At 43.2% G+C, this 13,706-nt stretch overlaps 3 protein-coding genes across 7 annotated transcripts; 2 read left to right on the forward strand and 1 right to left on the reverse strand.

Moving 5' to 3' along the window:
- The first annotated feature begins 492 nt into the window (after window positions 1-492).
- Window positions 493-4,825, forward strand: LOC117900982 (putative oxidoreductase GLYR1 homolog). 4 transcript variants are annotated; one of them, XM_034811575.1, is made up of 10 exons: window positions 493-733; window positions 1,193-1,229; window positions 1,672-1,754; window positions 1,819-2,710; window positions 2,774-2,884; window positions 2,957-3,227; window positions 3,318-3,407; window positions 3,467-3,556; window positions 3,613-3,794; window positions 4,078-4,825. In XM_034811575.1, the coding sequence occupies exons 1-10, from the start codon at window positions 654-656 to the stop codon at window positions 4,300-4,302; spliced, it is 2,061 nt and encodes a 686-aa protein (XP_034667466.1). In that variant the 5' UTR covers window positions 493-653; the 3' UTR covers window positions 4,303-4,825. The 4 variants fall into 4 exon arrangements, with proteins under 4 accessions (XP_034667466.1, XP_034667467.1, XP_034667469.1 ...); XM_034811576.1 differs by having other exon boundaries at window positions 3,321-3,407; XM_034811578.1 differs by having other exon boundaries at window positions 494-733; window positions 3,613-4,216.
- Window positions 4,826-6,577: 1,752 nt separating this feature from the next.
- LOC117900887 (translocation protein SEC62) lies at window positions 6,578-10,429 on the forward strand. Of its 2 annotated transcripts, none has more exons than XM_034811417.1 (4): window positions 6,578-6,716; window positions 7,791-8,582; window positions 8,642-8,964; window positions 9,610-10,429. In XM_034811417.1, exons 1-4 carry the CDS (start codon window positions 6,681-6,683, stop codon window positions 9,701-9,703), a joined length of 1,245 nt encoding a protein of 414 aa, XP_034667308.1. In that variant the 5' UTR covers window positions 6,578-6,680; the 3' UTR covers window positions 9,704-10,429. The 2 variants fall into 2 exon arrangements, with proteins under 2 accessions (XP_034667308.1, XP_034667307.1); XM_034811416.1 differs by lacking the exon at window positions 6,578-6,716 and adding an exon at window positions 7,427-7,623.
- Window positions 10,430-11,004: 575 nt separating this feature from the next.
- LOC117901124 lies at window positions 11,005-13,706 on the reverse strand. Its single transcript, XM_034811762.1, has 2 exons — window positions 12,397-13,706; window positions 11,005-11,304 (listed from the first exon to the last, which is right to left on the reverse strand). The coding sequence occupies exons 1-2, from the start codon at window positions 13,621-13,623 to the stop codon at window positions 11,005-11,007; spliced, it is 1,527 nt and encodes a 508-aa protein (XP_034667653.1). The 5' UTR covers window positions 13,624-13,706.

Consider the following 13,706-nt stretch of genomic DNA (forward strand, 5'->3'; position numbering starts at 1 on the left):
GATCGCCAGCGATAACGCTTTCTTATGTTTTTCTGATCTTCTGTTGGGAGAAACTGAGCTACTTTCGCGACATTTCCAGAAGAATCGCCGAAGAGTCTGTCGGAAGTGTCGCTGCAGAGCCTTTTGGTAGATCGCCAAAGAGTCCTCCATATGTGTCATAGAAGACTCTTCTCGGAGATACGCGAGGGTTTAATCGCTGGGATAAACACAACATATATGAGATTTGTAAGCATCATAAATTGAATGGTCAATTACAATACGTAATAAAGGAATGTTGATAAAGGGAATTCAATATTCGATGAAATTACTTTAAATAATATAATGGACATCTCATCAACGCAGGGTACCAAAACTTCCATACGCAAGTTTTTTCTTTAATTTTTCGCGCTCTCTTTACTGTTGTAATTTTCGGTATATTTCTGAGGGTGGCGCGGTATATTTTATCGATAAATCCGCGGTCACACTGTTCTTCTTTTTCCGCTTCACAGAGTTGTATTTTCAAAGCTGAAGAAAAAAAAATAGCGGAGAGGGACGAAGAAAAATTAAGAAAATAGTCTACTATATTTGTGCTATAGCAAATAAAATAATTAATTTGTGTGTCGGCAATTAAAAGCAGCAAAATAACCAAGTTTAATATTCGCCTAGACACCATAATGTCGAAGAACAAAAAAATGTCGCTATCGGGCGGCGATGCGACAGAAAAATTTATTTACAAACCCAAGGATTTGATATGGTAAGCTGAGTGCCAATCCTTAGTGCTCAGAACATAAATTTGTGGGTTTATAACAACAAACAAAGTGTGCATATAATGAAGAAAACCTATATTTTCGTGTGGACTAAAAGCAACAGCAATCACATAACCTCAATGGCCGCTCGGTTAGCGCTCCAAATAAAGTGAAGTGTGCGTAAAAAAGGCAATTAGCGTTCGACAAAGCCACGCAAGTTGAACAATTTGGGTTCTGATTACCCTTGAAGTCGCGGCTGTCGTATAAACAAAATATATATAGTATGTAACTTTGTAGTTTATGCGACCGCGATGGTCTCTGCTGCGAGAGCGACGTTGACGTCGCTGCGTTGGCGCTTTTTCGCGCGCTCTTTTTGTGGTTGTAGCTGAATGAAAATAAACCCAATAGAAATTTTTGTGATTCTACCATAAATAAATGTGTTTCTAATATATTAATATTTTTTGCAGGGCCAAAATGAAGGGCTTCACACCGTGGCCAGGCATGGTAAGCGGAATGTTTACGCTGCGTCGCTGTCGTCGTCACTGCCTCTGCCTCTGCCACTGCCGCTGTGTTTGTTTTCGACTGTACTTTTTTATGCAGCACGCCGCCTCTCTGCCGCTGCTGTTGCGTTGCAGTTGCTCCCGCTGCCGACGTCACAACGCACTTGCACCCGCTTTGTTAGTGGCTTAAAATGTGTTTCGTATGGAGCAGAGCGCACTGGTTGCTATCAAATCGCGGGCGCGGACTAGCTTTAGTTATGTACAGCCCAAAGCACTCACAGCGAGCAAATGTATCTTGTACATGTGTACATATGCAGGGAGCAGACGACGCGCGACGTCGTATCTTTTGCAAGTGACGCTCGTGAAAAGATGAATTTAGATATCTTAGAGCGCGCCCGCAGAAGTGAGTCCATGATTCGGGTTAATAATAAACAAATTTTCTTTAGATTGTAGAGCCGCCTCTGGACCTGCTCAGCCAGCAGCGACGTGCGAATACCAAGTGCGTGTTCTTCTTTGGCTCGAGAAATTTGTAAGTAGCGAAGAAAAAATAAAAAGTAAGCTAAGCTAATGTGGGAATACTCTCATACCCTTAGTGCATGGATCGAAGAGAACAATATCAAACCGTTTGAGGGACCCTGGAAGGATGAACTGGCCAAAGTTAGCAAGCCTGCAGCCTTTCGGCATGCAATGGCAGACATTGACAAATACATTGACGATCCGGCCGAGGTGGACGATCAGATAAACGAGAGCTGTGGTATGCCCAATCATGCCACGGAGGCTGATTTCGATAAGATACGAGATGCCGTCGATAGTGATGAGAATCCCATGGACACGGATGCCGATGCCAACAATGGTGTCGTCGTTCATGTTGTCGGCAGCCCGGATGTGGAAGGTTCCGAAGTCGTTGAAGCCGGGGAAAATAATGCAGATTCTTCAGCCTCACCTACCGTTACTGTTGCGACGCCAGCGACAACGAAATCGCCGGGCAAACGGACACCCAAGGCAAAGTCGGTGTCTGCCGCGGTGTCTGCGACCAAGGCAGCAAAAGCTTCCACCACAAAATCCGCACAGAAACGGCGAATTTCTGCACATCAGACGCCGACTGGGGCAAATGCAAGTGGAGCACCGAGCGCTAAACGGGGCAAGCGTGTCGTGTCGGGAGGCGCTGCCGCTAGCAACTTTGATGGAGCAAGTTCGTCATCACCTACCGCCCGCCGTCGCGTTGAAGTAGATGCGCTGTTGGCATCATTAGCTGCGAAGCGTGCACCCAATGCGATTGCCTTGTTGGATCGTCCAGTGGTTACGCGGCCTGAGACACAGGCCATCGACATGAACTCGCGATCCAATACATTGGCCGATCGTGACATTGTGCCGTCGGACTTGACATTTGGCTTCCTTGGGCTGGGCATGATGGGTTCGACTATTGTAAAGGATTTGATATACACAGGGCACAAGGTAGTGGTCTGGAACCGCACTATCGACAAGGTGAGTGCTAGAACTGTGCTGCTTAAGCTCTAGAATGTTTTATAACAATTATTTTGTGTACAGTGCCAGCCATTTGTCGAAGCCGGTGCCGAAGTTAAAGACACGCCCATGGATGTGGTGGAGGCGGCTGACATAATCTTCTGCTGTGTTTCGGACCCGAAAGGCGCCAAGGATGTGAGTTAGAAATGTTTATAAGAAATGATATAGGACTAAACAAATACTTGACTCTTTTTGCCACGATTTTAGCTAGTTTTTGGCAACTGCGGCGTGCTGCAGCTGAAGGATCTACGCAATAAGGCGTACGTGGAAATGTCCACAGTGGATCCAGACACTTCCCTGGATATTGGAGAGGGCATCAAGCAATGCAATGGACGTTACCTGGAGGCACAAATCCATGGCTCGCGTCAGGAGGCTGCCGAGGGTATGCTCATCATACTGGCCGGTGGCGATCGCACGGTATTTGAAGAGTGCCACTCCTGCTTCAAGACCATAGCGAAGAACACCTTCTTTTTGGGTAGTAAGTAAAGAATCCCACCGTCTTAACGGCACCTCTAACTGGGAATGGGAATGAAGCGTTATATTAAATTTGTCCCCCATTGTTCCCTAGCAGATGTCGGTAATGCCTGTAAAGTGAACCTGATTTTGCAGACCATACAGGCTGTGAGCCTGGTAGGACTTGCTGAAGCGTTAGCACTGGGTATGCAAATATTAATGAAACTACCGAATGGGACACTTAATATCCATATCCTTTTGCAGCTGATCGCTTTTCCATTTCGTTAAACGATATCATAGACATTTTCGACTTGACTTCAATGAAATCCCCGCTGCTGCTGGCTAAGGGCAAGGGTACGTAAATCATATTATGTTTATAGACACTATTGTTATTGTCGTTGTTCTTGCAGAAATGGCCAAGGGTGACTTCAATCCGCAGCAGCCTTTAAGTCACATGCAACGTGACTTGCGTCTAGTGCTGAATATGGCAGAGAATCTGGATCAATCGATGCCTGTCACGAGCATTACGAATGAGGTGTTCAAGCATACCAAGCGCTTGGGCTACAGTGAACACGACTCGAGCGCCGTATTCGTAAGATCCAGATTTTAACATTTAGTTAACACAGCTACAATTTAAACTATACTTTATCATTTAGTTTAAACCCGTACACCGAACAGAACTTACAGCACGTAGACATTGACACTAAAACCACGCTCACCCACACCCACAGACTCCTTAAAAACCATACTGACAAAGGCGTTCGATACGTGCAAAATCAATGCATAACTGTTGCATTTTCTATTGATATTGCCATTTGAAACGTTATCCTAACCATTCATATTTCCCCCCTATCCCCACCCACATACAAAACCAGCGTTACTGCTATGCAGATCAAAGTCTCAAGAAATATTGCAAGCCGATCAAGATACAGAGCCCAGAGCCTAGAGCTGCACGCTGGCCAGAGTGGTTAGCTAGAGGCGAAGTGTTCAAGAGGAATACCTTTGGCAACTTACATTTTGACAGATCTACCAGCCACATTCAAAAATTGTACCGTTTTTGTGGGTTTGTGTGTTGTATCTTTTTACTTGGTTTCTTTTGAACCGCGTGCTGGTTATGCGACGTTGCCCCCAGCATTGAATGAATTGAAAGCCCAAGGAACATGAAGCACTTTGTATTTTAGGGCGACTGTATTTGAATGTTATGTATGTGCATGTTGCTTCCCCCACAAATAAAAATAAAGTAATGCATACATCATTTTAAATGTATAGAAATATCACAACATGCGAATAAACTGTACAAAAAAATACTTGAAAACACACAAATTTTTGACTGTAGTATACCGTACCGAACCCCGAACACCCTCCCTCCCGGCTGAAGGAGATAGCCCCTTCGTTTTTAACCACTTATTTATGCATTTATTCAATCATTTTTAACCTTTTATTTTTTGTGTAAACATAACCCTTTGGTTCCCCCGGCACAAGCAAAACACATTTTAACTTTTTTGTCATAGAATAAATAGTAAGCAAAACGAGTAATAAATACCGCGCATGGGCGTTGGCCAAGGACAGTTTAGTAGTTAGTTGTCTCCTTTATAATAATAATAAATAAAAACCGAAACCTAACATACAGAAACAGTAAACTTTGAGCGCCAGGCATTGGCGTGGGTCAATATTAATAATAATAAGAATATATAATAAATAAATATATTTTACTTATTATTTAGTCTGTATTTTGTTGTACAACAAAGATTAATAAAAAACATAATTTTAATAGTAATCGATGTAAGAAAATGCAAATGTTTTAATGACTCGCAAAAGGTTCGCTGACAGTCGGTCTTCCTACATTAGTTTCTCGTTTCAAGAATTATCTGCGGCTCGAGTTAACTGGAAACGTAAGTGGATGGCATAACAGTGATAACACAAAGCAAATCACTAATCTTAGTGGATCAAGTAAGGCTTAACTTTGGCATTCGAAATAGCTGTACATATGTATATTTCTACAGTAAGCACACACAATATTCCTACACCCTTATCACTCAAGTATAAATTGAGTAGATATGTAAGTGTTTATTTTTTCACAAAATAAGACCACCCATCATGGCTTACAGTTGTGATCCGTGTCAGTTGTCTAACATATTCGTTATTTAGTCTTCGCAAGTGCTCTCAATGTAAAACATGTCCCATTTGGACTCACTGTTAAGACTGTTTAAATGACGTGGGTTGAATGGGTTAAGGTGAACTTATTCAGTTCGTTCCCTGAAGTGTCAGTATATTTCAGTATATTGCTGAAATAGTGACCATTTACGGTTTATAATATACTTTTGGGGATATTTGAACCATGAAAATATATATATAATATATTATACTATTTGGTTAGTGGCTCAATGTATATTTACTTTGCATCGGTATATAATGGTAAATTAAATGAATTTCAACCTTCTATTAAATTCCATATTTTAAGGTATATTCAAGAATATAGGGTATAAAAACTCCCATACGCATTTATTTCAAATGTCCCTAAAGGATTTTCGCTTTTCTCCGTTGGGATTTTTCACTCTCACTTAAGGGATGTTTCATCACAACAATGTGTCTTTATTCCATCCCCACTTACGTTGAATTACATGACCACTAACGGTAAACCGATGGCAGCAAAATTTGTATGGGCCAGCAACATGCTGCGAGGTGATCAGCCCTGTTCCACAACATGGGCACGAATTGAGCAACATTATGTTACCCTTGGAAAAAGGATATCCTCAAGGAAGTGTTGGGAATCCCTTTCAATAACAAGTCAATCTGTGATAGAGATCTTAACGTAATTTTGCAGATTATAGGTACAGAGAATGTATCTGGATCGATATATAGTACATACATATGGACATAGAAAACATATGAAAAGATTGAAAGGATGTCAGTCTAAGATTAAGTCTTTGGTAAATCAGTTGGTGAAATGGAGATTTAATATTATTATAGCAAATAGGGTACACATTTTTCCATATTATACTATCGGGTGGCCAGCAACAAATTGTCAAATGACGTGACATTCCATTCCCACTCACGTAACTTTTAATGCTATATTGTTTGGTTGACCTTTTCAGTTTTAAACTTATTTTGCAGTCAATCCAATAAAGATAAGTCATGAAAGTCTGCCAAAATCCAATAAAGATAAGTCATGAAAGTCTGCCAAAATTGTGGAAAATGGTGTGATGATTCGAATAAAATTACATTTTTAAAGATGAAAGTCCTAACTATCTGCTAATATTAAACAGAAGTTCAAAGTCGAGGAAAGTGATTTTATATTACGGTATATTTACAGCGTATTTAAAAACTGAAAGGGTATATTTTGATATATTTCCGAGGGTCTGTCGATATATTTGATCGACAAGTCAGCGGTCACACTAGTCGTGCGTGTGGCAAAATTAGTGTCAAAAAGTTTATTAAAATTGATCTAAAAGTTGTAATTTGTAAAATCTGAGCCAGCATGTCGGAGAAGAAACGAACGCGTCGTCGCAAAGATGTAAGTGTTTTTCCAGACCACTCTCGACTCTCGACTTGGCAATTTTGTGTGTGTGAGCGTATGTTAGCGCACCGTCCAATTGGTGTGCTGATTTTGTTTTTTGTTTTGATTTTGCACACTGGGAAAACATTAATTTATAACAATGGCGTGGTCAGTGATATGTGACATGTGGGATCATATGGCACATTTCATCTGCGTTTCTGCGTCGCGAGGGGTTAAATTCAATGCTGTCGAAGGCACACATATATGTGCATCAATTCCTCTGCGTGCCAGAGTGTGACCCCCGCATGCAACCGGCTATAATTAACTCTGCCCCCACCCCTCACTCTGTACTCCGACAGGGAAAGGAATATTGGAATTTAATATATTTGGTTAAATTCCGTTGCTGTACTTTCGGGCGTTCTTCTTCCTCTTTTCCTGAAGTGCAAATAAACAGCTGTGCGCTTGTAATACATCTGGTGGCAACGCTGCTGTTAACCGTATATTTGTAAGCTTGCCTTGTAAGCTGATCTCGCTCTCTATCTCTCGCTCTCTATTTGAATTACCCACACTTGTCAGGTGCACCCACTTATCAGCTGCTGTTGTTGTTGGGGAAAGTTTCAATGGGCACATGTACATTATATATGTACATACATATGTATGTGTGTACGCTTGTGTTGATGTTGTGATCGAGACTCGTTTGACCAGACACTAAGTGTTGCTAAGATTCAATACTTTCTAGACCGTCACAGCGATTGCAACACGTCACAGCTAACAGCTAAGAAAAACATATTTCGGGCTGGGAATCGGGTTATAGTGCAAGATAAGTTTGCGTTTGTTTTCGAGTTAAATAATCTGTGAAATGAGCGAGGACGAGCGGTTTGAGGAAGATGCGGAGGAGGAACAGGAGATCTTCGACGATGGCATGGTATTAAAACGGGGGCTGGGGAGTCTATCAACATTTACATATGTGAATGAGTGCCAGAGTGTGACGGGGAACTAAATTTGTGTCGTGGCCTATATTTGCCTTTGCTACGTCGATTGTGGCATGGGAAAGTGTGCTGATGAAATACACTGACAATCATATTCTTTCAGGAGTACGCCGAGCCCGGACAACAGAAGGTGGACAAGCCATCGAAGGATGAGAAGAATGTCGCCAAGTGGCTGAAGAAGAATGTTAAGACAAAGAAAACCAAATTCTTAAGCCACGTTGTCGAGTACTTTACTTCGTGCAAGGCCCTGGATGCTCTGATGAAATCGAAATTCGCCGAAGGCAACAATCCCCTCTTCACCACACGCGAGCAGGCCGTGGAATTCATGGACGTTATGCTGGAGCATAAGTTTTTCCATCGCGCCAAAAAGGTGCCCGTCACGCTGGACGAGATACGGGGCAAGTCTGCTGAGAAAAAGGGAGAGATTAAGGAAAAGGAGAAACCAAAGGACGATAAGAAAGACACCGATCTGGAAGCGGACAGCGGCAATGGCGACGGCCCCTCAGCGACCACCGAGAAAGAGAAGAAAGAGAAAAAGAAGCGCAAGATTCGCCTGGATATGCATCCCGAGCAAATCTTTGTAGATGGCTCGGAGGCATATGTCTGGATCTATGATCCCATACCACTGCACTATTGGATATTCGGCTTCATTCTCCTGCTGGGCGCAGTGGGCATCTGTCTGTTCCCCCTGTGGCCGCCACTGCTGCGGAAGGGCGTCTACTATCTCTCCATCGCTGCGGCAGGCTTCCTTGTTTTCATCCTGGCTCTGACTGTGGTGCGTTTAATTGTCTTCACCATTGTCTGGGCTTTAACTGGCGGCAAATTGCATTTCTGGATCTTCCCCAACTTGACCGAGGATGTGGGCTTCTTCGCCTCCTTCTGGCCCCTTTATGAGGTACGTGGAATTCTTTGGAGATGCTTTGGAGAAACTAACACCTAATGTAATTTTTACAGAGTAATTATGGCAGCGATGCGGCCAGCGCATCGTCAAAGACCGACAAGAAATCAAAATTAAAGTCAAAGAAAAAGGAAAAGGACAGTGACGCCGAGGACACAGCTGTGGATGCGGATGGTGATGCCGATGCCGATGGTGATGGTGATGGTGATGTCGATGCTGAGGTCTCCACCTTAGAGCCGGAGAAAATTGAGCTTATCAAAGAGCACGATGCCGACATGGAGGTACGCAAGCGTCGCAAAGTCGGAGCCGACGAGTACGAAGACGATGATGTAGATGTCGACGAGGAGCCTCAGAGTCAGCCCAAGGAGTCCAAAGCTGGGTAAGCTGGGGGTCCGCTTTTTAATTGACAAGGAATCTTGATGTGTTGCTCGAATTTATAATTTATGATTGATGATTTGTGATGGCGTTAACTGGTTTTGTTTTTGTATGTCTCCACCATAAAAAACAACAAAAAGCGCAAAAACTACATGCATTAACTTTAGCTCATAATTGTATAACTTTTGTTCCTTAATAAATATTATTGTATCTCTCCATTAATTGCATTAATCTTTTTTTTGTTTACATGCTTAGAACGCGTTCATTTTACTTTTTTAGAGCATGCATTTGTAAATACAATTGATTATGGATAGGTGAAGCCTGAAATGGTAATGGTGAATGGTTCTTAGGATTTGTATATTTATTTATCGATCAAAGAAATTTGTTTATTTTTGCAAAATTTAATTCGCCGTCGCCTCATTGGTTTCCATGGTGGAACTCTCGCAGATGGTTATTCATGGTTTGTGTCTAAGGTGTTGGGAGGTGTTCATATTCAACATTTACTTTTTCCCCACACTGAGTAAGTTTTACTTTTATTATTTTTGCTTTAACTTAAGCTTGCGCACACAGATTTTTACACTTATCCTTGTCAATATCCTTGCCAACTATTGCTGAACCATTTACTGATTCTATCTTTTTTCCCTTTCAGTACCCCACAAAACTCGGAATCGGATTCGGAGACATCCAGCAAAGATTACGAAATAATTAGTTCGAGTGAGGTGCAAAACGTTGCTGGCAACTAAGAATGGAATTAAATCATAATATATATAGATTTAACGATCCACACACCACATCTAGCTAATTGATAAGACATAGAACAAGAATCACACATCAAGTACATACAGCAACCAACACACACCCATACTCTCTCATGCGCGCCCCTCTGTGCGTGCCCAATATTCCAAGTAAAGCGAAACCTCAGATCTGACCCATGGTGAACTACTTACCTTTCTAGTGCTCGTCTTTTTGAGCGTGGTGAATAAGTTAGTGGAAAACGTCACCATGTTGGTAGTTTCACCATGATGTGAGCCAGTTCTTTGATCGTGAGTTTTCATTTGATAGTCTCAATTTTATTAGACAGCATTAGCTGGGTCTCTCTCTCTGATCGTGAGATTAAGGTTGAGTTTAAAGTTTCAACACAAGCATTTTGTTTTTGTTTTCTTTTTGGCTGCAGTACACAAGTTTTCGCTACTGTTTCAGCCAGATATTATTTTTGTTTTTGACTTATCATTATGTAAATGTATACAAAAGGAGCACCAGGCCCAAAAGGAGGCCTTGTTTAGTTGAGTGCAACAAACAATTGCAGTTGATAATAATATTAAATAATAATATTAGACATTGATGTGCATAAATATTTACTTTAAATGTAATTAAAGCAGAACTAATATCTACATAAATGAATGAAATTAGTAGTGTAACACGCAATTAACTATTACTATAAATAAAATAAAGCTAGGCAATTCTGATCTTATGTGAAGAGACACGAGTATTTGAGCATTTTGTAGTTCTTGCTCGAACGTTTTATTAAAAAATATATACACACAATTCATAATTCGTCTTTGAAATGTCGTTCCCTGTGATCCTGCTTCAGCACGGAGTTCAGCACTCGCCACGCATGTCGTGGCCAGACCAGGCCCAAGAGTATGACAGTTCCGGATAGCTGCAAAGAGCGGTATCAATCCATCTGATCGGACCAAGTCCCCCGCTTCATACTCACATAAATTATGAAATAAGCCAGCCAGTACATCATCCAATAGGCCACACTCGCGAGTCCAGTCATGAAAGCTGCCACGGGATTGCGATAACGCACCCGAATAGCTGGTGAGGGGTTGCGCCTGTGCTTGGGATTTACTGCTGATGGCATTCTTCTACGGCTTGCAGATCTGTACTAAGAAATGGTACAAGGTTAGTGTTCTGTGAAATTAGAAACGAACAAAACTGGGACAAGAAACAAAGCTCCTAAACATCGTTCAAGCTACCTCTCGAATTCTTTGCCCTAAACAGATTTTAGCTTGAAGCTAAATCTGGCCAAAGTCTCGTGCAACTATTGTCCAGATCTTTCTTCATCCGGAGACAGAAGCTGTATTGGCTTTGTCATCATTTCTTCAAGTTTCATCTTCAGCAAATACTCTCTCCGTTGTTCTGCCTCCGACTTTGCCTTTGGAGTATCGAACTTGGACTTTACGAGCACATTGAACCTGCGCTCCAGCGAATGCTCTCTTCGTATTCGCCTTCCCAGTCTGGTCTCTGGAGTTTCGCCAGTCGCTGGAACATTGCCATGACAAAATTGAGTCATTCGTCCCTCATCAGGCAGCACCACGCTCGCCTTTTGTTGCTTGAGGATCTTCGGGTTTGTCATTAATGTTAGCCCACTTTGTGTTCTCATCTTTCGTCTATTGTATTTTATAGAAGGAACGTCGCCAGGCCTCATGTGCCTTGGTGTTGGAGAGTGAGCTACAGGTGTGGGAGAGCCGCTCGAGCTCACAGCATTATTTTGCCTGGAGGTTTTGTTAGCCATTCCACATTTATCCACCGCTTTGGCATCTATGTCAGGCATGCGAAACTCAAAGATCGCCATAATCGTAGCTTCTTGATCCGACAAGGTGCTCTTCTGGAGATTTCCCATAACATTTGACCTATGAGCAGCCATTTTAGGCTTCTCGCCACAGACATGTGTGACGGTTCCCAAGGTGTGAATCTCCCGGATTGTAACTTCTGCCCTATCCTCTTTTGGCACGTATTCAGCGGGAAGACTTTCGCAGAAAGAATTGTCAGAATCTGGTACTGTCTGTGAAGAGCTTAAAGGCTCTGCGTCATTACTCAAGTTAAGATATTTCGTGGAAGCCTCCTCTTGGGGTTTCATTGGAGTGTTTGAATAATTTGTAAGATCTTTGATCTCCTTGCAGCTGGGCTTAAGACCCTCCAATTGTGTTTTAGCTAAATTAGTTCTGGAACATCTATGAAGTTTATCACTCTTAGAATCAGGTGTTTGTTTACCAACAACATTTTTAGAGATTCTGCAGACTTGTTTGCATGTTTCTGCATGCTCCTCAACTTCCATTCGGATCTTCCTTGATACTTTATTGGAAAATTTTCTAGAAGTCCGCTTGACACTCTTTCCTTTTGTATCTTTATGTGGCATAGCAGCAACGCCAGCGTTTCGCTGATGTCCGCATTTGTCGCACACTAATTCTAGCTTGGATTCCCGTACCGGAGACCTGGTTTTACTCATTGGTTTTACTCCCGCCCGCTGCCTGCCGGTTAGCCTGCTGCACACACTGAACCCAGGTACATGCAAGGTCTTCATTGATGGATCTTTTGAATACTGTTCATCAGTCTGATATTTATTTGAGGAAATTACACGTTCATGTGACACATCACAGATAGGTGTCTCTACTGCTCTACTAAAGTCGAAGGACTCTAGTTCTTTCTTTACAGCAGCTTCAACTTCGTGATCGATGCTCATCTGATGCGCAACTTCAGCATGTCCAGAACTGATCAGACGAAGGCCTTTCATCATTTGCATGATTTTAATTTCCAACAAGCTGTATTTTTTCCGTGGAAGGTCTGGTGTTTTGATAGCTCCGGAGTTGCTGCTGTCTAAGGATGTGGCCTTTGTGATGTCAGTTTGCATTTGAGTGCTTGAACGACGCGCAACTGGCGGCGTGGCCTTGTCGAGAGGTTTGGGTGAGGCAGAGATAGCGCCCTCATCCGAGCCAGTAGAGGATATGGTAGGACATGGTAGGGGCAGACGTTGAACGGGTTTCATGTGCAGTGCCATGGGCTGCTGCAGCATGGAGAGGGCGCTGTCTACGACCAGTGCATCCTCCGATGGTCCCTCGTAGTACTCAAAAGGGAAAGGGTTTCCGTCCTCCATCAAATCGCGACTCAATCCGCCACCTTTGGCTCGCGCATTTGGTTCCTCTTTTTCAGCCAAAGTGGAGGCCAACACTTTCGACAGCGGCTGTAGCGGGCGGCTGGGGCGAGTGCGCAAGAATCTGCCTCGCTTGGAGATTGCCCCGCCAGATGGGTCGGTGATGGGTGCGCCGAGGCGACGGCTGACCAAACGTTTTCCACGGGTTGATTGGGAGGCTTCAGGCGATGGCTCCCACATGGACTCAAATGCGTGCTGTGCAGACTTCTCAGATGAAGGCGATGTTGATGGCGTTGCAGTTGGAGTCGGATCGCGTTCTGGAATCTGTACCCCACGACGCCACTCCGGCAAAACTTCAATGGGCTTTGGCAAGTGTTCCAAGCAGTCCGAGTTGTCTTTAGTCTTAAACTCTTTGGCTCTTGGTTTGGGCATTCCGCCGCACTTGATGCAATTCTTGCAGTTGTGCATTGAACATGGCTTCTTGACTCGCATGGCACCCTTGACGCGCGCAGCCCCGTGCAGCGCCTCCTCGACACGTCGTCGCTCTAGAAGCATCTTCTGCAGTTCGTTATCTGCGGCCTCCTCCTCATCGCTGGAGCTAGGATCGGGTTTAGCACGCCGCTCTAGTCCGCACACATCGCAGCGCAGGTTCGGGTTCAACGGAATATGCAGCGCAGCTCTGGGTAATTTCTCGCAATAGCACCACTCTTGGACCAACGCTAAATTGTCGGTATTGGCGTTGTCCATGGTTTTTAGGAACAGCGAGTACAACTTATATAAGCGAATCATTAAAATACAACTAAAATGTGTGACACGGCCTGCTAATATATTCCAGTGTTGAACAAGGCCGGTTTGTCAGTGCTACACATTTG

This window comes from Drosophila subobscura, chromosome U (genome assembly GCF_008121235.1).
Source record: "Drosophila subobscura isolate 14011-0131.10 chromosome U, UCBerk_Dsub_1.0, whole genome shotgun sequence".
Classification (NCBI taxonomy): Eukaryota; Metazoa; Arthropoda; class Insecta; order Diptera; family Drosophilidae; genus Drosophila; species Drosophila subobscura.

What these genes read in the sequence shown, in the direction of transcription:
- LOC117900982 (XM_034811575.1), top strand. Translation starts at nt 654, where the DNA reads ATGTCGAAGAACAAAAAAATGTCGCTATCGGGCGGCGATGCGACAGAA. An exon ending in GCTGCTGGCTAAGGGCAAGG is followed by an intron (nt 3,557 to 3,612) that starts GTACGTAAATCA and finishes TTGTTCTTGCAG; the next exon opens with AAATGGCCAAGGGTGACTTC. An exon ending in ACGACTCGAGCGCCGTATTC is followed by an intron (nt 3,795 to 4,077) that starts GTAAGATCCAGA and finishes ATACAAAACCAG; the next exon opens with CGTTACTGCTATGCAGATCA.
- LOC117900887 (XM_034811416.1), top strand. Translation starts at nt 7,558, where the DNA reads ATGAGCGAGGACGAGCGGTTTGAGGAAGATGCGGAGGAGGAACAGGAG. An exon ending in CCTTCTGGCCCCTTTATGAG is followed by an intron (nt 8,583 to 8,641) that starts GTACGTGGAATT and finishes TAATTTTTACAG; the next exon opens with AGTAATTATGGCAGCGATGC. An exon ending in CCCAAGGAGTCCAAAGCTGG is followed by an intron (nt 8,965 to 9,609) that starts GTAAGCTGGGGG and finishes TTTCCCTTTCAG; the next exon opens with TACCCCACAAAACTCGGAAT.
- LOC117901124 (XM_034811762.1), bottom strand. Translation starts at nt 13,623, where the DNA reads ATGATTCGCTTATATAAGTTGTACTCGCTGTTCCTAAAAACCATGGAC. An exon ending in ATCACGAAGTTGAAGCTGCT is followed by an intron (nt 11,305 to 12,396) that starts GTAAAGAAAGAA and finishes ACAAACCCGAAG; the next exon opens with ATCCTCAAGCAACAAAAGGC.